Raw genomic sequence first — 17,897 nt, 5'->3', positions numbered from 1 at the left:
GGGGGCGGCGGGAGGACTGGAGGGGCGACCCGGGGAGGGCGCGGGAGGAGGGCGCGCAGGCGCAGCTCCAGACGCGCGGAGGCCCCGCCCACAACGGCCCCGCCCCGCCTCGCGCAGACGCAGATGCGGCCGCGCGCCCCGCCCCTCTCCTGGCTCCGGGCCCGCCGCAGATTCGCGGAGACCGGCCCGCGGGGACCGGCGCCACAGGCTCAGAAAATTCCGGCGGCAGCTCCGCCCTGGCCGGGGGAGCTCGTGCCTCGCGGCGGCGCGCCGAGTCGCTGACCGAGCGCGGAACTGGGCTTCGGCGGTCGTGGCGAATCGGCGGCCGAGCGGCGCGGGACTCGAGCACGCCGCGGCGACTCGGGACCCCCCTGCCTCGAGACCGCGGCGCCTTCTCCCGACACCCCTTCCCGCCGCGCAACACGCGGGCGCGTCTCGGCCCCCACAGCCTCGCCTCGGCGACAGGCAGGTGCCCGCTCAGCGGGCCTCGGCCCTGCAGGGGCGCCCCCCAGGGACAAATGCCCCCCGCAGACGGTTTTGGTTCCGGGAAGGGAGCTTGGCGGGGGGCCCCGGCGCTGGGTGCGTCCGGCGCTGAAGGCCGCCTCTGGGCCGGGGTCTCCTGCCCTGGCGCTGCCGCCATGTGGGTCCGGCTCGCACTCGCTGCCGTTGGGGCTGCCCCGCACCGAATGCGACGTTCACCGGGAGCCCTGGTGCCCGCCCCGGGCCGCGACAGTTGCGGTGCCCCCAGACCCTGCCGTGCGGCGCGGCTGCCCCGCTGTGGAGGGTGCCACGGAGGGCCTCCGGCCGCGGAACGACTCCCGAGGGGAACAGTGGCAGGCGCCGCGGGGGGAGGATCTAGCTGGGTGACCACGGCCCCGGCGCGGGGGAACGGGGCCCCCAGGAAGCGTAGTGAGCGCCTGAGGGTGGCGGCCCCGAGAGTGCGCGAAAAGACCGCCCTGTTGGAGCGCCCCGCGTGGCCGCGGCGCCTCACCCGCCTCTGCTGTCCCCCCAGATGGACGCAGCGCGCTCCGCTGTCCGGCGCACTGTCCGGGGGGCCGTGCACACGCTTTCGACTTCCGACGATGGCGGCCTCATCGGGTCCGCCCTGGCACCCCTGAAGCGGTACCTCGGTGGGGGGGAGAACCCGGCCCTCCCCGGGGAGCAGCAGGAGTTTGCCAGGGTCCACTTTTCCGGCTTGCTCAGGTGTCTCGTCAGCAGGCTGAGCCCGGACTGGCTGGAGCTGCTGCCCGACGGACAGCTGGAGGAGCTGTGCGCCAGCTTCTTTCTGCAGGGCCCGGCCAACCAGGCCTTCCTGGTGCTCACGGAGTCCATTGAGGGCGCTGCCGGGTGTGTGGGGCTGCGGCTGGTGACGGGGTCGTGGGAGCGTGGCCTGAGGGCTTGCCGACCAGCAGCGTCTCCAAATTCAGTGGGAATTCAGTATCCTGAAGGGCCGAGCCCCCGAAAATCAGTGGTCTGTGCTCACCTCCCTTCAGTGGCAAGGCCCATGCTGTGTCCTGCCACGTGCGGGACAGAGGGAATGGGCATGTCAGCATCCGCAGGTGGGGGCTGGCTTAGCTACAACCGAGGTGACATGGGTGGCCTTGGGCCTTGTAGCACCGCGGCTCCCACACCCAGACACTTGGGCAGCTCACGGGACACCTCACTGGAAGTGGTTCCCACATGCAAGGGCAGAGACCACGACAGTTGTCATGGGACACTGGGTCATCACAAAGCAGGGTTTACAGCGGCTGCTGTGATGAACAGCAAATACCGCGTGAACATGGGTGTGGAGCAGATGCAGAGGGCAGACTGCGCTGGGCCCAGTGGGCACTCACGTTCCCTGGTAATTGTGGTGCTTTAGTAGTGGGACTTGGGTTCTCCTTTCGATGCACACGTAGGAGATTGGGATTGTCTCCTCCTGGCTGGGGCGCCAAGGGTGGAGGGGGCCTGGCCTCTGCCATCACACCTGCTCTTGGTTCAGCCCAAGCTTCCGTCTGATGAAGATGGCACAGCTGCTGGCCAGGTTCCTGAGCGCCGGCAGGATGGCTGCTGTGATGGAGGCGCAGTGTCGGCAGCCGACGGAGCCGGCCTTCCCCCTGCTCCAGGAGACACTCCTCACCGAGGTGGTGAGCCTGCCCGATCGCCTGGGCAACCGCCTGCAGCGGGAGAACCTGGCTGTGTTCCTCCCCCAGAACTACTTCCCTCTGCTGGGCGAAGCAGTCATGCGTGTGCTGCACGCAGTCGTGGACTCTCTCCGAGGTAGGGCCCCTCTGGCGAATCTCTTCTAACCATCTGGGGCCACTGTCCCCTCCTCTGGCCTCCAAAGACTGGAGCCTCTGGCTAATGCCTCCTGTTCAGCACTGACCTCCACCCACTTCTTGGCTGCTGACCTCGGAGGTGGAGCTGACCCTTGATTTGCTCAGCTCTTGGCTGGACACGGGGGCAGCTGGGGCTGCTTGCTGCCTGGCCCCTCTGAGCACCGTGGAAATGTAGGCGGCCTGAGGATGGAAGCACCCTTGCTGTGAAGAAGGGTCCGGCTTTCTTTCTGTTGCTGAGGTCCTTGCTGGCTTGTTTGGTCACTGGTCACCTTGGGGATCCAGGGTTGGGACAGCGCCGTCAAGGGTTCGGTTCCTTGCACGCTGGGGCACCATGGGAGTGGCTTTGTCAGCCTTGGGGCACCTGAAGTGTGCCTTCAAGTGCAAGAAGTTGGGGGCATGGGGAGCCCCAAGGGGAGTGGGCACAGGTGGTGGCCGGTGGGGCGGGTGGCCCACTTGCAATCAGAGATGCCCCTAGGTGCTGTGTACCCCCTGCAGCTCCAGTAAAGGCCGACCCTGGCCTGTGTGCTGCCCCCATCCTGGCCCAAGCCCCTCATCTTGCCTGGATTTTTGCCATGACCTCCCTTGTCCCCTTTCGGGTCTTCTGAACACAGCAGCGTGATGCTGTTAGGACTTGGGCCACACCACTTTGCCCAGAACCTTCCAGCTGCGCCTGCCCCCCTCCCCCAGCTCAGAGCTGCCTGGGCTATGACATCGGGCTCTCCTGGCTCACTCTGCTGGCATCGGTGTTCACTGGAGCATCCCTGCCACGGGGCGCCGTCCCAGTCACCAGGGGGCCCTCACTGCCCAGCTGCACCCCGTGTTCTGCTCCCACTTCACTCCTCCTGGGAACGAGCGCCAACAGTGGACTTGGGGTATTGTCTGGATTCTCCAAGTGTGAGTGCCTGGGGTTGTCTGCTTTCACGCAGCCCGTCCGCGCTCAGGGTAGCGCCCACACGGGGAGTGTCACTACGCGTTCTTTGAGAGAAACAAACAGACCTAAATGCAGTGTCCTGGGACCTGTAAGCCAGGCTGCACCACATGCCATGCCACCCTTCAGGGAAGGCAGGCCTGGGCAGGGACACGTGTGGGGTTCTGCGGCCCAGGTCGTTGGGTTTGCCCACGTGTGAACCCGTGCCTGCATCCCTCAGTCCGAGGCACAGGCTCTGCCGAGAGAGCTTGCCCAGAGCTCCCTCCCTGCGGATGGTGCTGCAGCTGCGTCTCACCTGGCAGTGGGCGGGGTCTCGGAGACCCCTTGGCAGAGCAGGGGAGGCTGGCAGCCTGCTGCTCTTCTGCCGTGAGCCTGGGCCCTGGGCGCCAGGCAGTTGCCTGCATGCCCGCTGTCATGCTGCCTCACTGGCCAGCGCCGCGTCTCCCCTGGTGAGGCTGTGGAGCAGGGGCCATGTGCAGGCGCTGCTGGGGCCCCTCACATGTGTTTCTCTTGGCTTCTGGTGGCCGTCCGGTAATGGTGAAGCGTGTGCCGGCATTTGTCCAGCCCAGGGTGCAAACTGGGTCAGCCAGGCCGCCAGCCCACTGCCCTGTGCTGGGAGATGCCACCTGCATCCTGATGGAGTCTGCAGTGTGTCCTGACACACGTCCCCATGGTTCAGGGATGCAGGGGGTCAGCCTCTGTGGGACTGGGGACACCCTTCTGGACCACAGATGCTGTGAACCCCCTGCTGTGGGTCCCTGTGCTTCCAAGTGGCTCCATCGTCCTGGCTCCTGGTGGAGGTGGTGCACCCACCCTCTTCTTGTCTGCATGTCCACATCCCTTCCCTGTGGGTGACTAAGAGCCCTGCCCGCCAGTGTAGCTGACCTGCTGGCCCCCTCGGTGCCCCCTCCGTGGTGCCGTGTCCTCCCTTCTCTGTGTGACCTTGAGCGAGTGAGCACGTGCAGACCTCTCCAAAGGTTTCCTCACTGGCTCTTAGGGTAGAAACTTCCCTGTTGAGGTTTGGGTTGGAATCAGATCAAATAAATTGGCATTTTCTGTGTCTTGGAGGCCACCTGCCCAAAAGCGAGTCTGCCCGCCCGCTCAGGTCCGGCCCTCCCTCTGCAACCCTTTAGAATGGTGCTTTCCCTCCTGTCCCAGGTGGTGCCGACTGCTCCGTGGCCTTCGTGTCCCAGGTCCTGGGGAAAGCCTGTGTCCGCGGCAGACAGAGTGAGTGTCTCCTACCTGTGGGGAGGCCCCGCATAGTCCTGCCCTTTCCATACCCTCCTACCGGCCGACCTGGGGGTGTGGGTGGGACAGTCCCCTTACCTGGGTGTGGCCGTGTGGCGGGTGGGCCTGTGGGCTGCAGATGGCAGACCTGTGTGCTTCTCCCCAGAGGAGATGCTGGGTGTGCTGGTGCCCCAGCTGACGGTCCTCACCCAGGGCAGCTGCCTCTGGCAGCGGGTCTGCTGGCGCCTGATGGAGTGCGTACCTGACCGGGCCATGGAGGCTGTGCTGATGGGGCTCATGGAGGCTGCCTCGGGGTAAGAAGCACGTGCCTTCATGCTGCAGGCTCCTCTCCAGGAGCGCGGAGGCGGGGTCCAGACGACACCACATGTACCGGCCTCTGCCCCCTGCGGGCACTCACAGGCATGGCTGTGGCCAGGCCAGTCCTGGACCTTGGCTATACAAACATGCACCCCGATGGTGACCCTCCTTTAGCACCCCAGTGGGGGCCCAACCCGGTGCTGAGCCTTCACGTGTCATTCTTGGTGCTGCACAGCCATACCAGGCGCCCAGGCTGCTCTGGCTGGTCCAAGATCCATGCTATGGTCCCCTTCTCAGGCTGCAGCCTCTCTGAGGGTCCCTGTTCACAAATCACCTGCATTGCGCCCAAGGATATGCCGTGAAAAGGCGCCTTTCAAGGCTAATGCTTAGCCTGGTGTGCCCACCAACCCTGTGCCTCCCGGTGGGCAGAAGCTGAGGTGGCCCCTGGGGCCGTGGTGACTTCCCTTTGCATGCGTGTCTGTGGCCGTGTGCGTGGGCGCCTGCTGGTGGGGCGTGTGGGGGCGGGAACTCTGGGCATCAGCCTCGCCAGCCCGCCTGCCTCGATGCCGTCCCCAGCACATGGCGGCTCTGCCTGTCTCTCCGCCAGGAAGGACACTTAGCGCTTCCTGGGGTCTGGGTGGGGCGTATGAGGCCGGTTTCTCTCCGTGAGTGTCTGATTCACATCAGGCTCTCAGTCCTTGCGGGTGAGGCCCCTTCTGAGCAGCGACATCCACCCTCCCTCCCCACACAGTTCAGGTATCTCTCCCACCGGCGTCATTTCATTGGTGGCTTTTTAAAACTGCCCATTTGGCACCTGACAGCACCGCATGCCATGGGTCATCGCTGAGGGCGGCCCGGCCACGCTCTCAGGTCAGCTGTGCGGTCCTCCTCCTCTGCGTCGGCAGTGTTTTACTCTTTTTCTTTGTAGCCTTTCTGCCGTTGACCGAGTACAACCCTGGGCGGCGGAGGGGGGAGAAGTGCAGCCTGGAGGCTTTGCGGGGCTCTCACTAAAGGCAGCAGGGGTCTCCTGGTCTAGACCAGGGGTCTGCACACGGTGGCCTTTGGCCGAATGCAGCCCATCCTGCACGTTATGAGTAATGCTTCCCTGGCCCACAGCCACGCTCCCTCGCGTGCATGCCTGCCCAGGGCTGCTCGTGGTCGCGGTGTCTCTGCAGAGCCTGACGGCCTGGAAACCTATACTGTTTGCTCTTGGGCCCCTGCTCCGGTCGAAACCGTCAACTTAGAGCAGAGAGGGGATGCCTGCCCGGAAGCACTGGGCTTGCCCTGGTTTCCATGGTTACCGGGAGAAGACCGAGAACAGGATTGACCCGCTGCCCAGCTCCCTGGGTCTGATCTGCCAGGTTCCGAGCCCACTGCTTTTCCCCGACTGTCCCACAGGCCTGCAGCCCTCTCACGGCTTTTGGGGAACCTAGTGATGAAGAACAGAAAGGCCCAGTTTGTGATGACCCGGAAGCTTCTGTTCCTCCAGTACAGCTACACGGTGAGAGCGCCTGAGCGGTCCAGGGCCATGGCTGTCCAGGTTGGCAGGAAGGATGTAGCAGGTGGGGCCGATCAGTGCCCAGTCCCTGGGAAACAGCCGGCTTCGGCGCAGACCCGTTCCCGCTTGGGCTCCTGGGCAGGCAGGCTGGTGGCCAGGAGGGCGGTGTCTGCCTGGTGAGCAGTGACAGGATACCCGGCCTCTGTCACAGACGCCCGTGCTGCAGATCCTGCTGGGGTACCTGGCCATGGACAGCCAGCGGCGCCCGCTGCTCACACAGGTAAGTGCGTCTCGCCAGCAGCCCTGCGGTGTCCTGGGAGGGGAGGGAGCGCATTCCTGGATGGGATGGAGGTGCTGGCCAGAGCCTCCCAGGGATTGGCAGCGGGTGACAGGTGCTGGTGCAGATGGTGCTCCCCGGCTGCGGTGGGGTTGGCCAGGGCTGTCCAACTGGCTTGGGCATGCTGCCCGTCAGGCACTGAAGGAGCTTCTGGAGACGTGGGGCGCCAGCAGCGCCATCCGCCACACGCCCCTGCCGCAGCAGTGCCATGTCAGTAAAGCTGTGCTCATCTGCCTGGCGTACCTGGGGGAGGCGGAGCTCCAGGACAGCAGAGACGGTGAGCAGGTAGTGTGGGCACCCTGGCCCCCTCCCTAGGCGCACCCCAGCACTCAGTGTGTGCGTCTGCGCTTCCAGAGTTGCTGTCCAGCCTGATGGCGGGCGTGAAGAGCCGCCTGGACAGCAGCCTGCCTGCCGTGCGCCGCCTGGGCATGATCGTGGCCGAGGTGGCCAGCGCCCGCATCCACCCAGACGGGCCTCCCCTGAAGTTCCAGGTGAGCAGGGCTGTGCCCACCGCGGCCTCCCAAGCTACCCTCACTCCGACTCCGATGTCACCTCAGGCCTGCGGAGCACCTGCATGTCAATGTTCAGCATCAACTCCCACGGCCCCCCGAGGGTTGGGGTGCAGGAGTGGGGGTGGGTGTCCTGGGAGGGGCTGGGGCTGTCACCGCATTTTGCTCCATCCCCTGGATGAGCGTCCTCTCAGCTCCCTGGGGGCTCTAGCCTCCAGCACGTCAGTGCCGCCCTCTGCAGAGGTGCCAGCTTGGGAAGTTTCTCAGGTTGGGCGCAGGCTGCGGGCTGTCACAGGGCCGCGGAGGGGCCAGGCTCTGCGGCTCCAGCCGTCCCCCCCACCGACTCCTGCCGTGTGCTTGCAGTACGAGGAGGACGAGCTGAGCCGGGAGCTGCTGGCCTTGGCTGCCCCCCTGCCTGCTGCCGACAGCCCCTCGGAGGCAGGGTGAGGGTCTCTGTGCCCCGTGGCCCCCACCCTGAGCTGTGAGCATGCTTGGTGGGGGGAGCCACTTCCTGTGCACTTGCTGAATCGTCTGCTCATTCGGGATGCCAGTTGCTGGGTCAGATGCTGAGAAGCTGAGTGGGTGGAGAGCTGTGTCCTGGGAGATGTAGGTTTGGGATGGACATTTGTGTGCGGTGTCCCTTAAGGGTCCACCTTTGTTTCCCGAAAGCCCGGTTGTTGCTCCAGCTGCTGCAGAGACCCCTGACGAAGAGGTGGTGGATGGCGGTGTCCCCCAGGCTCAGAGGGAGGGCTCTGGCTCTGAGCTGGACAGGTAGGGCTCCATGGGTCAGCCTGCCACGTACCACTTTTCCTTGAGTGCAAGCATCTTCCATCTAGCTCACTGCAGCCTGAGCCCGTCAGTTGTTGCTGAAGCTTCAGGGACTCAGGGGTGAATTTCAGCCACCCAGGAGTCCATCCTGGTGGCAGAGGGCACCAGCCTCAGCTCCAGGTGCCCGTCCCTGCCCCTGCTGGCTGACCGGCAGCCCCACGTCTGTGCTGCTTCCACAGTGATGATGAGTTTGTCCCCTATGACATGTCAGGGGACCAAGAGCTGAGGAACAGCAAGGCGCCCATATATGTCCGGGACTGCGTGGAAGGTGGGCCTCTTCCCCTGGGGGGACCCTTGAGCACAGCCCTGCCCAAGCCCCGGGGTGCAGCCACCCCTGCTCCTGCCCAGACCCCGGCCGCCGGCTCCACCTTGTACATGTTTGGGGCTCAGGACTGATGGAGGCCCATGTGGGTTCTGTGCAGCCCTGACCGTGTCTGAGGATGGGGAGCGCTGGGAGGCGGCACTGCGAGCCCTCGAGGGGCTGGTCTTCAGAAGCCCAGCGGCTGCTCGGGAGGTGAGCAGGGGACGGGGTGGCGACTCAGGACGTGCGCCCGCAGGGACCCTGGTCTGGCCTGTGTGTGTCTTGGCGGTTCTGTGTCCCCGTGGCCGGACCTCTGCTGGCACCGGGAGGTGTTGCAAGGCAGGTGGAGCACTGTGGGGACCCCAGGGCAGGCCCAGACACAAGGCTCCTGGCCGTGCGCAGGTGAGCGTGGAGCTGGCCAAGGTGCTTCTGCACCTGGAGGAGAAGAAGAGCGTGGCAGGATTTGAAGGCCTGCGCCAGAGAGCCCTGGTGGCCGTCACGGTCACGGACCCGGCCCAGGTGAGGTGCCCTGAGGCATCCGAGGTCGGGCCTCTGGGTGGGGTCTGCGTGGGGCCCCCGCCTCTGGGGGTGTGGCCCACACCACCTCTTGCCGGCCTGGCTAGGTGGCGGAGTACCTGACCTCTCAGTTCTACGCCCTCAACTACAGCCTCCGGCAGCGCATGGACATTCTGGATGTAAGTGCCCCGGCCTCTGACCCACCTGTGGGGGGGCCCGGCCTGATATGGAGGCCCTTGAGGGGAGCAGGTGTTCGCCAAAACCTGTGTGGACAGACCAGAGGCCTCCCTGAGTCCCTTACCAGATGCGAGAGCCCGGGGCTGGCGGCTGGCTGGTTTTCTGATGCCTGTGGGTTCAGTGGGGCTGTGGTGGCTGTGCTCTTGGTTGCAAGTAATAGCCTTATTGAGCCATGCTTCACATGCCATACGGTTCACCACTGTAAGGTGAGCGAAATGCAGGACCTGCGTACAAGGGCCGCTACTCGTCCTTGCTTCTATTTGCTCTCATGAGGATGACCCTGGGGACACCACGCTCGGTGAACCAGACACAGAGGACATGTCGTGAGGGAGTCCCCTTCTGTGGTGTCCCTGGGGTCGGCAGAGCCCCAGGGACAGAAACGGAAGGGTGGGGCGGGGCCTGGGGAGGGGTGGGAGTGAGTACTCATGGGCGTGGTGTCAGTTTGGGATGATGAGCGCATTCTGGAGAGGTGGTGGTGGGGCTGCGCGACAGCGACGGCCCAGGGCCCGACCACACTTGATGGGGGCTAAGATCACAAATATTAGGTGTTACACAGGGTAAAACAAAAACACTGGGACACCAGAGAGCTGCTCTGACACCTGCAGTTGGTGGCATTTGGCACACAGGTGCCGTGTGGCTGTCATATCTGTCTGTCCCAGGACGTCTTGCCTCACCCTCAGGACCAGCTCGTTAGCACTGACCCCTCCTGGAGCCCTGTAACCACCTGTCCACTCCCCCTGATTCACCTGTTCAGGCACTTCCATAAATGAAGGCTTGTGTGTGGCCTCTTTGACGTGCATGTTTTCAGGGCCCATCTGTGTGTGGCCTTTTCCTGGGAGGTGGGGTGGCAGGACTGGACAGCTTTGGGAAGACCAGAGACCCTGGGTGAGTGAAGGCGCTGGCTTGTCACCAGGGAGCATGCCTCCCTTTCCCACCTGTCCTGTGACACAGAAGTGACCCTGAGGTGTGGAACGGACTTTCCATGTGGTCCCCAGAACCTCCCCTACACGGGCCGCTGGTGGTGGGTGGGGGCTCTGGGGGCACTCGGTCTACGTGGAATTAGGAAAGGCTGCCCTTCCCCAGAAGCACAGCTGCCCCGGCCCCGCCTCTCCTGCAGGTGCTGACTCTGGCCGCCCAGGAGCTGTCGCGGCCCGGGCGCCTCGGGAGGGCTTCCCCCTGCTCCACGGGGCCCGGCGGCCCTGCGGCTCCTGCCTGGAGGGTGGTGGTGGAGGAGCGGATCCGGAGCAAGACCCGGCGGTTTGCTCAGGTCAGCCAGGCCCCAGCGCAGCCCCCGCAGGTGGGGCTGGGGTGGCGCCGGCACTGCTGTGCTGTGGATGGAGGGCTTGTGGTACCAACAGTGATGTGGCTGTGAGACATCAAACTGAAGGGTTTCAGGTGGGAACACGGACATGGGCACAAAAAGCCCCAAGAAACTGCTCTAGCTGTAAATGGCATGGTCTGTGCTGGGAGGTTTGGCCGTGTCCACATATTGTTGACTGCCACAGGGGTAGGTCTGCCGAAACCCAGGGGGTGAGGGCCGGGGAGACTCCTCCCCCTCCCAGTGCTCAGGATGGCCCCTGCGCGAGAGGCCTGTGGCCCGTGTCCACAGCGTGCTGTCCGTTCAGCAGGGCTAGCCATGCCCTGCGCCTGGTGTGAGCACCGTATGTCCGGCAGGGCTCTACCAGGCAGGGACCGGCCGCCAGCCCCAACGAGTTCAACTCCGTGGCCGGCTGCTTCTTCTTCCCCCTCGTTCGGCATTTTGACAGGTGAGTGGGAGGCCTGATTGGGGGAACAGGCGCCGGGACACCCACCGGACGGGCAGCCCCCAGGGTGGGCCCTGGCTGGGGTTGTCCAGAGCTTGATTAAGCGTGGTGGTAAGGGTGTCAGGTCTGCGTCACAGAAGCGGAGTTCGTGTGGGGCCGGGCTGGAGACTTGCCACACTGCCTGCCGGCTCGCCACCTAGTCCCACCTTGGCCTCTGAGGGCTGTGGATGCGCCTCGCCTACACCGTGTGGGTGTACAGCCCTTCCTGCAAAGGCGGGGCAGGGACCTACCACCTTGCTGCATGCCGTTGGCCTCCCCTCCCGCACCCTGGCCCTGGTGGAATGACTGGGCGTCTGTCCTGTGCGTTCTCATGGCTCTGGGTTTCGTGTGGGGACAGGCAGGAGGAGCATCTGGGGGCCTGGGTGTCCCCTGGTAGCTCAGGAAGTTGGGAGCTGCCCTGAGGGTCCAGCCTGCACCATTCACTGGGTTCTGTGTTGTAGGCCTCTAGTGACCTTTGATCTTTTGGGAGATGACCAGCTGGTTCTCGGGAGACTGGCCCACACCTTAGGGGCCCTGATGTACCTGGCTGTGAACACCACGGTGAGCTGGGGGATGGCAGCGGTGGCCCCGTCTCCTGTGCAGTGTGTGCCAGCCGGCTGTCCTCGCTGTGGGCCTCGTCTTAGCCCCGGGGACCGCAGGGCGTCCAAGGCGGAGTCTGCTAGGTGCCAGGACCCCTGTCTGCTGTCCTCTCATTTCAGGTGGCTGCGCCTATGGGCAGGGCTCTGCTGGATTTCGTGTGGGCCCTTCGCTTCCATGGAGATGCGTGAGTGGCCGCCAGGCAGAGGGTGGTGGGGCTGGGGGAGGGGCTCTAGGTCCCACCGGGAGGTGGGCAGCCGGGGGTCGGTGGTGGCACTTGTTGTGCAGGACGGGCTGGCCAGGGCCAGCCTGCTTCTGTGGCCAGTGGGCCTGCATGCCCCGGGGGAAGGGGCCTCCCTGGGCTGGGGTGGGCAGGCGCCAGGGCCCAGCCTGCCGGCCTTGCTCTGCAGCTATGTGCGCCGGGGCCTGCTGTGTGCCGTCTCCTCCGTACTCCTCAGCGTCCCCCCTGAGCGGCTGCTGGGAGACCTGCTGGGCGAGCTGCTGGAAGCTCGGTGCTGGTTAGCAGGTGAGCGCGACTGGGCGGCTGGCTCGGCAGGCGGTGTGGGGCTGAGCGCGCCAGCCCACGCCCCTGTGCACTCAGCGTCTCCCAGTGTGGGGTGTGGGAACTTAGCCGTTGTCAGGGTCCTTTGGGAAGCCCTCCAGGGGACCAGAGAGAAAGCACCCTGGTGTGGGAAATGGCGTATGTCTGGGAAATTCCAAATCTTCAGAATGGAAGTTGTGCAGTGAGCAATATGTGCCCTCACCAGACTCCCCGGTCACTAGCTTCTGTCACATTCTTCTGCCCACAATATGTTCATTTTAAATGTCCCTTGTGGCCAGCATGGCTTCCTGCCTTTGGGCCCTTGGGCAGGTCCCCAGAGCCAGCACAGCCATTTCCACCCTCGGGCTCCCAGCTGACACGACTGTCCAGCCCAGCCCACTGGCACCCTCCAGGCCCTGCGGTTCCAGTGACAGCCTCCCCTTGCCTGCCTGCAGGATTCTGGGCTGGCCAAGCCCGTCCTTGCGTGGGGTGGTTTGCAGAGGGCCCCTTGTGTGGGTTCCTCTCCCGTCCCATGTCAGCAAGGCTCTGGGCAGTGTGGGGTCCCCTTGCGCTGCAGGCGTCGGGTGCCCAGTGTCCTAGAAGGGTTCCCAGGCGCGGCAATGCAGGCACCCTCCCGCAGAGCCCGGCCCCCCACCACGGTGGGCATCCAGCCCCCCGTCTCCTGCTGCCGCCAGCCCTGGCGGAGGGCAGCGTGGCTTCTGCGCGGTAAGGACCCTCTGCCGGCCGCTGCGGCGTCCCGGGGGCCTCAGCTCCAGGCCCCAGACCAGCGGGAGTCCTGTTCGATTTTCCCCTCCCGCAGGCGTGGCGGAGCAGGAGCCGGACGAGGACTGCAGGATGCTGGCCATGAGGGCACTGCTGCTTCTGGAGAAGCTCAAGGACAAGCTCCTCCCGTGCCCCGAGCCGTAGCCCCCAGCGTCCCAGCCCACGGAGGAAGGCCCCGGAGGGCGCGCCAGGCCCAAGGAGCAGGGCCCAACGCCGAGCTTCCTGTGCGGCGGCCGGCGGGGAGGGCCGGGCCTGCTCCGCGTGCACCGGGAAGCCCGGCTCGGGACGAGGGCCCCGCGGGCAGGGTGGAGGCTGGGGGCGCCTGCGGGAGCCCCGTGGGCCTCTGGGCGGCGCACCCCCAACCCTTCCTCGCCCGGAGGCAGGAGGAAAAGAATAAATAGGAGTTTCGGGTGCTCAGACGCGCCTTGTGGTTCGAGCGGGGCTCAAAGGGGCCGGGCAGGAGGGGCGGGTCCAGGCTGGGCAGTGTCTGGGAGCCTGGGCCGGCCGGTGGGCAAGAGACCCGACCACAGGGGCCCGCCTGCCTTCGCTCCGCCGGGTCCTGTCCCTGTGGGCAGGGAGAGTGCGTCCTGCGGCGAAGACGCGCAGTGAACACACCAGCACCCTCAACTTGTGGGGTTCCAGAAGGTTCTTAGGCCTTACAGTCTGCCGTGGGGGGTTAAGGTGAGCAAGGCCCTGGCCAGCACAGGGATCAGGGGGCAGGACGGTGGAGAGCCACCCCGAGGGCGGCCGCCACGCCCCCAAGCACCGGGGTGTTCTCTTCAGCAAGAAGGTCGGGTTCCAGCTGCTGCCGACCACCGGAAAGTTCCAGAAGAGCTTTCCAGATGCGGGCCGGCAGTCAGGGTTCGGCATCCGCCTCGTCCGGAACTTCCTCGTCCGCCTCCGTGCGATCCTCGGCGCTGCTGCGGCTGGCGCGCTCTTCGGGCCCAACGCGTGGCAGCGGGATGCCCAGGCCCTGGTGCACGGCGCCCACCGTCCGCTGGTTCACGTAGTAAGCAATGCTGGCTGAGGGCAGTTGCCGCCGCATCTCCTCCAGGTACTTGTAGGCCTGGGTCAACAGAACCAATGCCTGGTTAGTGCACAGAAAGAACCCAAGGGCCCAGCCCTTGTCTGCGGCGGGGACGTTGCCTGCGTGGACTCTCAGCCTTTCTGAGGGTGGTGGCCCCGGGGTCCGCACTGTACGCTGTGATCAGAGGCCAGCAGCTGAACCAGTGCAGCCAGCCTCCCGGGAAGGTCTGGGAGCAGCCCGTGCGGGCGGGCCTGCGTGTGTTTTGGGACTGTGTCTCCTGTAGGGTCTGCTAGTCCTGCAGGTGCACAGGGAGGCCCTGAGGGCAGGTGGATTCCTGCCCCATCTCCCACTCGCTCCGGATGTGTGCTGGTCATGTGGGGAGCAGACAGCAGCTTGCCAGTGGTTTGAACCTTGGGTTTTGACCAAGTGTCATGCATGCCTCCGTTAACTGGGCCTGTAGTTAATCTGAGTCTCTTGTATGACTGGTCCTTGATCCTTGACTGTAGATTATGGAACTGTCAGAAGCTTCCTTTCATCCTGCCAGTGGTCACGTGGGAGAGCACAGGGTGCCACACAGCAGCTTGAGGCGCAGGGAACCTGAGCAGCACCAGGACTCTGCCTGCCACGCTGACTACACCTGCCCACACACACCTGCTACACCTGTCACGCTGACTACACCTGCCCACACACACCTGCTATGCCTGCTCACCCACAGAGAGGGCCACACAGTCATGACGGGAGGAGCAGAGCCTCACACAACCTCTAAGGCTGACACCCAAATTTGCTTTGTCAATTCAGAACGTGACCAAATTTCTAGGAACTTCTCAATTTCCTTTTTCTTAACATTTCTTAAAGATGATAAAACTTTTAGAACAATTTTATTTTGACAGCTATAAATAAGATATAAAAAATGAAAGATGAAGATGGTAAGACTAATGGTAAACGTGGGTCTGGAGGGGACCGCGGAACGCAGGCGCTCTTGCTGGAAAGGAGACTCACCTAGGGCTGTGCGCTGGGCTGGGCATGCGGCACATGAGCAGAGGACCGAGGCCAGCACAGCGCTGCAGCTGGTGGAAGCCCGGCCACGCGGAGGGCCGGGGCTGCAGAGGCGGTGAGGTCTGCAGAGGCAGCGGGAGTGAGGAGAGCTCAGGGTGTGCTGGCGGACGGGGAGCAGGGTGTCCAGGAGAACATGTGCAAGGGCCGCGTGGTCACGAAGGACCAGGGCGCGGTGGGACCGCACAGTATGCGAAGCAGCTTTTGTGAAGGGCAAGGAAGAGGCTTTGCCACAAGAAGGCACAGCCACCAAAGATGAGGACGGGTGGCAAAGAAGTGCTACTGGCTGCCCTGGCCGCAGGGGGTGCTCACCATCCACAGTCACCAGTTTGTAGGACTTGGCTCTGGTGACAGGGTCATGAGAGCTGAGCAGGTGGGAAGAAAATGGGGCAGAATTTGCAAAAGAAGAGGCGAGACCATCAGAGCAGCAACAGGGGTCTTTGCCCACCACGGAGCAAGGGGCGGCCTATGCCTTCTCAGCCGCATACATGCTTGACAACACCTAGGGTCACTCGATCCCACAGGCCTCAAACACAGCAAGACAACAAAGAAGTTGGTGAAATACTGAAAATACAAGTTTTCTTTTAATTTTGAGGACACAGTGGTCTGAGCTTCTCTGCAGTCCCATTTTGTTGTTATTCTCCAAAAAAGAAGGAACCCTGTGGAGATTAGGTGTAGACCTGTTTTCTCCCAGCAATGGAATGGGTCACTGGATGGAAGTGGTGAAGGGCAAAGAGGAAATGGGTGAGTAGGTGAGGGGGTCTGAGAGTCATCGTCTGACCTTTCAGACGTGGAGCGGAGCCAGTGATGGGTAATTCTGCAAATTCTGGCAACTGCAGCCTAATGAGGAAATTAGTCAACATGGCTGGTGAGGACTTAGGACCAGATGACAAGAGGCTCGTCGGGGTCGTTCAGTTTCCCCAGGCACTACCTACGGGGTGATGCAGCCGGCGCTCGGAGGAGATGCTGTAAGCAGAGCACGTGAGTTTCCGCAAAGTCTACATGACGCCCTTCGGAACACAGAAAACGCAGCTGGGCAGAATTCCTACACCGCTTAGAGAGGACTGTGATCGACAAGAATGAGGAGACACGTCTGGTCATGGCGGAGCAGCCGGGATCAGACCAGTGCTCCCACACACAGTGTGATGAGCTGGGAAGGCACGTGCGCTGGGGAACGACCGTGAGCGCAGAGACTCGGGGAGCCGGCGCCTGGGAGGAGAGCAGCGTGGGGTGCCTGTTCTCACTTCTGCCCCAGCAGAGGCCCCCGTCCGGCCGCCGCAGGAAGCCGACAGGCACATGGAAAACTGCGTCCTTACCGCGTGGAAGAACCGGAGTCAGAAATGGGGTCGGCCACGCAGCTGGAGTGCGGGAAAGTACTGGGAGGGGGAGCACAGCGAGAGCGCCCGGATTCTGGGTGTGACGCGGTCTGACTCCGCCGACTCCGAGCTCTGCAGGCGGTGGGAAGGAGGACAGTTCCGGGAGCCAACTGCAGAGCTAGAGAACGGGGCGGCACTCCAGCTGCTGCCCACCACGGGGCAGAGGTCAGACTCCGAGCTGAGCAAAGACGAGGAAGGAAAGAGAAGGAAGGGAGGAAAGGAAAATGAGTGAGTTCCTCTGGAGTGACACAGCGGAACCCAGAGCCCAAGTAGCTTGAACGGGATGTCCAGAAAATACAAAAGATGTTAAAGATTGGATCGCTAGACACAGGAAGAAAGCAAGAGAACCTATGAACACTCGAAAGAGAAAAGACAATGAAGGCCAACTCAGCAGGACCCCGGTATCAACACGTTAGATTAAGGACCTTAGAGCAGCAGTTGTAATGCTGCTCAAGTATAGAAAGGAAGCTACATTTTTAATGAACAAAGAGGGGATTTTAGCAGTGAAATAAAAAAAAGCTAAGTTTAAATTCTAGAGCTGAAAAATACAAAATCTAAAATTGAAAATTTGCTAGAGAGGTTAATAGCAGATGAAGATGGTCAAAGAAAGTGTCTTTGAAGACAGATCAATATGTTACGTAATTCAAATAACAGAAAAAAAGAAAAACACTGAACAGAATTACAGATGTGTGTCCAGTTAATATGAGAAGACCTAACATTTAACTGGAGTCCCAGAAAGAAGCAGAAAAAATACTTGAAGGAAAAGTAATTACAAATTTCCCAAATTTAGTGAAAGACATAAATCTACAGATCCAAGAAATTCAGGCTAATCTACAATGAAAACACCTAGGGGCATCATCATCAAACTGAGAAAATGGAAGGGTAGGGGAGAGGGGCACACGTGTGCTCCAGCAAAGTGCAGAGGGACCCTCTGAGGCTTCGTCTCAGTAATGACCGATGCGTGTGTAACGGGGCCAGGGGACGGCCGCCTAAAGGGGCAGGCAGGACAGTCCCCACCCACGGGCCCGCGGGAGAGGCCTGCCACTGCCCTTGGCCTGGAGAGTCCTCAGGACACTGCCTTGGTGATGGGGCAGAATCAGCCCTGGACACACGGCTCCAGCTGACGAGATAAAATACAGCTGCCAAAGGATCAAACTGTTAACAAGTTTGCGACAGAACAAGGCTCATCCCAGAACAAAACTCAACAATACATACTGATTCCGTCATTGAATGGCCTAAAACACAGTGTGTGGAATCCAATAAAAAATTACCAGGCCTAACTACACTGACGGACAGTGACTGTAATGGGGTATGTGGGGGGCACTTCATGATGGGGGGAGTCTAGTAACTGTAATGTTCCTCCTGTAATTGTAGATTAATGAGTTTTAGAAAATTACCAGGCATGCAAAGAAGCAAGAAAATACGAACCATAACAAAGAGAATAATCGATCAACAGAAAGAGATCCAGCCACGCGGCAGGAGGCGAGGCCTTCAGTACCTGATACACACACTTCACGTGCTCACGAAGACGGGGGACAGGAAGAGCACAACAGAGAGATGGGGACACAGGTCAGAGCCCGTTCAGACTACAGGAGGTGAAAACTGTGATGTCAGAAAGCAGATGGGGACGGGAGTGACAGACACTGCGGAGGAAGGCTGGTGACCTAGAAGCAACTGTGAAAGAACTGCCCACAATGAAAG

At 62.5% G+C, this 17,897-nt stretch overlaps 2 protein-coding genes across 17 annotated transcripts in view; one reads left to right on the top strand and one right to left on the bottom strand.

Annotated features, from left to right (window-relative positions):
- Nucleotides 1–133: 133 nt before the first annotated feature.
- TELO2 (telomere maintenance 2) lies at nucleotides 134–13,159 on the top strand. Of its 10 annotated transcripts, none has more exons than XM_073214391.1 (22): nucleotides 141–469; nucleotides 1,013–1,122; nucleotides 1,219–1,347; nucleotides 1,982–2,259; nucleotides 4,405–4,473; nucleotides 4,640–4,787; nucleotides 6,190–6,292; nucleotides 6,501–6,569; nucleotides 6,762–6,903; nucleotides 6,981–7,117; nucleotides 7,499–7,578; nucleotides 7,805–7,906; nucleotides 8,143–8,231; nucleotides 8,386–8,477; nucleotides 8,667–8,783; nucleotides 8,888–8,959; nucleotides 10,135–10,284; nucleotides 10,692–10,783; nucleotides 11,281–11,380; nucleotides 11,539–11,603; nucleotides 11,827–11,942; nucleotides 12,778–13,159. In XM_073214391.1, the coding sequence occupies exons 2-22, from the start codon at nucleotides 1,013–1,015 to the stop codon at nucleotides 12,882–12,884; spliced, it is 2,367 nt and encodes a 788-aa protein (XP_073070492.1). In that variant the 5' UTR covers nucleotides 141–469; the 3' UTR covers nucleotides 12,885–13,159. The 10 variants fall into 10 exon arrangements, 8 of the variants coding, with proteins under 8 accessions (XP_073070490.1, XP_073070492.1, XP_073070491.1 ...); XM_073214390.1 differs by having other exon boundaries at nucleotides 1,204–1,347; XM_073214393.1 differs by having other exon boundaries at nucleotides 332–465.
- Nucleotides 13,160–13,368: 209 nt separating this feature from the next.
- IFT140 (intraflagellar transport 140) overlaps nucleotides 13,369–17,897 on the bottom strand; it is a 65,853-nt gene continuing 61,324 nt past the window's right edge. For 5 of the 7 annotated variants that reach the window (XM_073214381.1, XM_017641428.3, XM_073214384.1 and 2 more), the window contains one exon: nucleotides 13,369–13,806. In XM_073214381.1, coding sequence (XP_073070482.1) covers nucleotides 13,597–13,806 — 210 coding nt within the window. In that variant the 3' untranslated portion in view covers nucleotides 13,369–13,596. Of the gene's footprint in view, nucleotides 13,807–14,766; nucleotides 14,886–15,859; nucleotides 16,375–17,897 lie in introns of those variants that run through there. The other 2 variants (XM_073214385.1, XM_073214386.1) reach the window with 2 other exon arrangements.

This window comes from Manis javanica, chromosome 10 (assembly GCF_040802235.1).
Source record: "Manis javanica isolate MJ-LG chromosome 10, MJ_LKY, whole genome shotgun sequence".
Taxonomy (NCBI): domain Eukaryota; kingdom Metazoa; phylum Chordata; class Mammalia; order Pholidota; family Manidae; genus Manis; species Manis javanica.
The sequence above is the reverse complement of the archived record's forward strand: the minus strand, read 5'-3'. Positions and strand labels throughout refer to the sequence as shown.

Excerpts from the sequence above, each read along its gene's own strand:
- TELO2 (XM_037005764.2), top strand. The coding sequence starts at position 1,013 with ATGGACGCAGCGCGCTCCGCTGTCCGGCGCACTGTCCGGGGGGCCGTG. Across the intron at positions 6,293-6,500 it reads TCCTCCAGTACAGCTACACG|ACGCCCGTGCTGCAGATCCT; the intron begins GTGAGAGCGCCT and ends CCTCTGTCACAG. Across the intron at positions 8,784-8,887 it reads CGGTCACGGACCCGGCCCAG|GTGGCGGAGTACCTGACCTC; the intron begins GTGAGGTGCCCT and ends CGGCCTGGCTAG.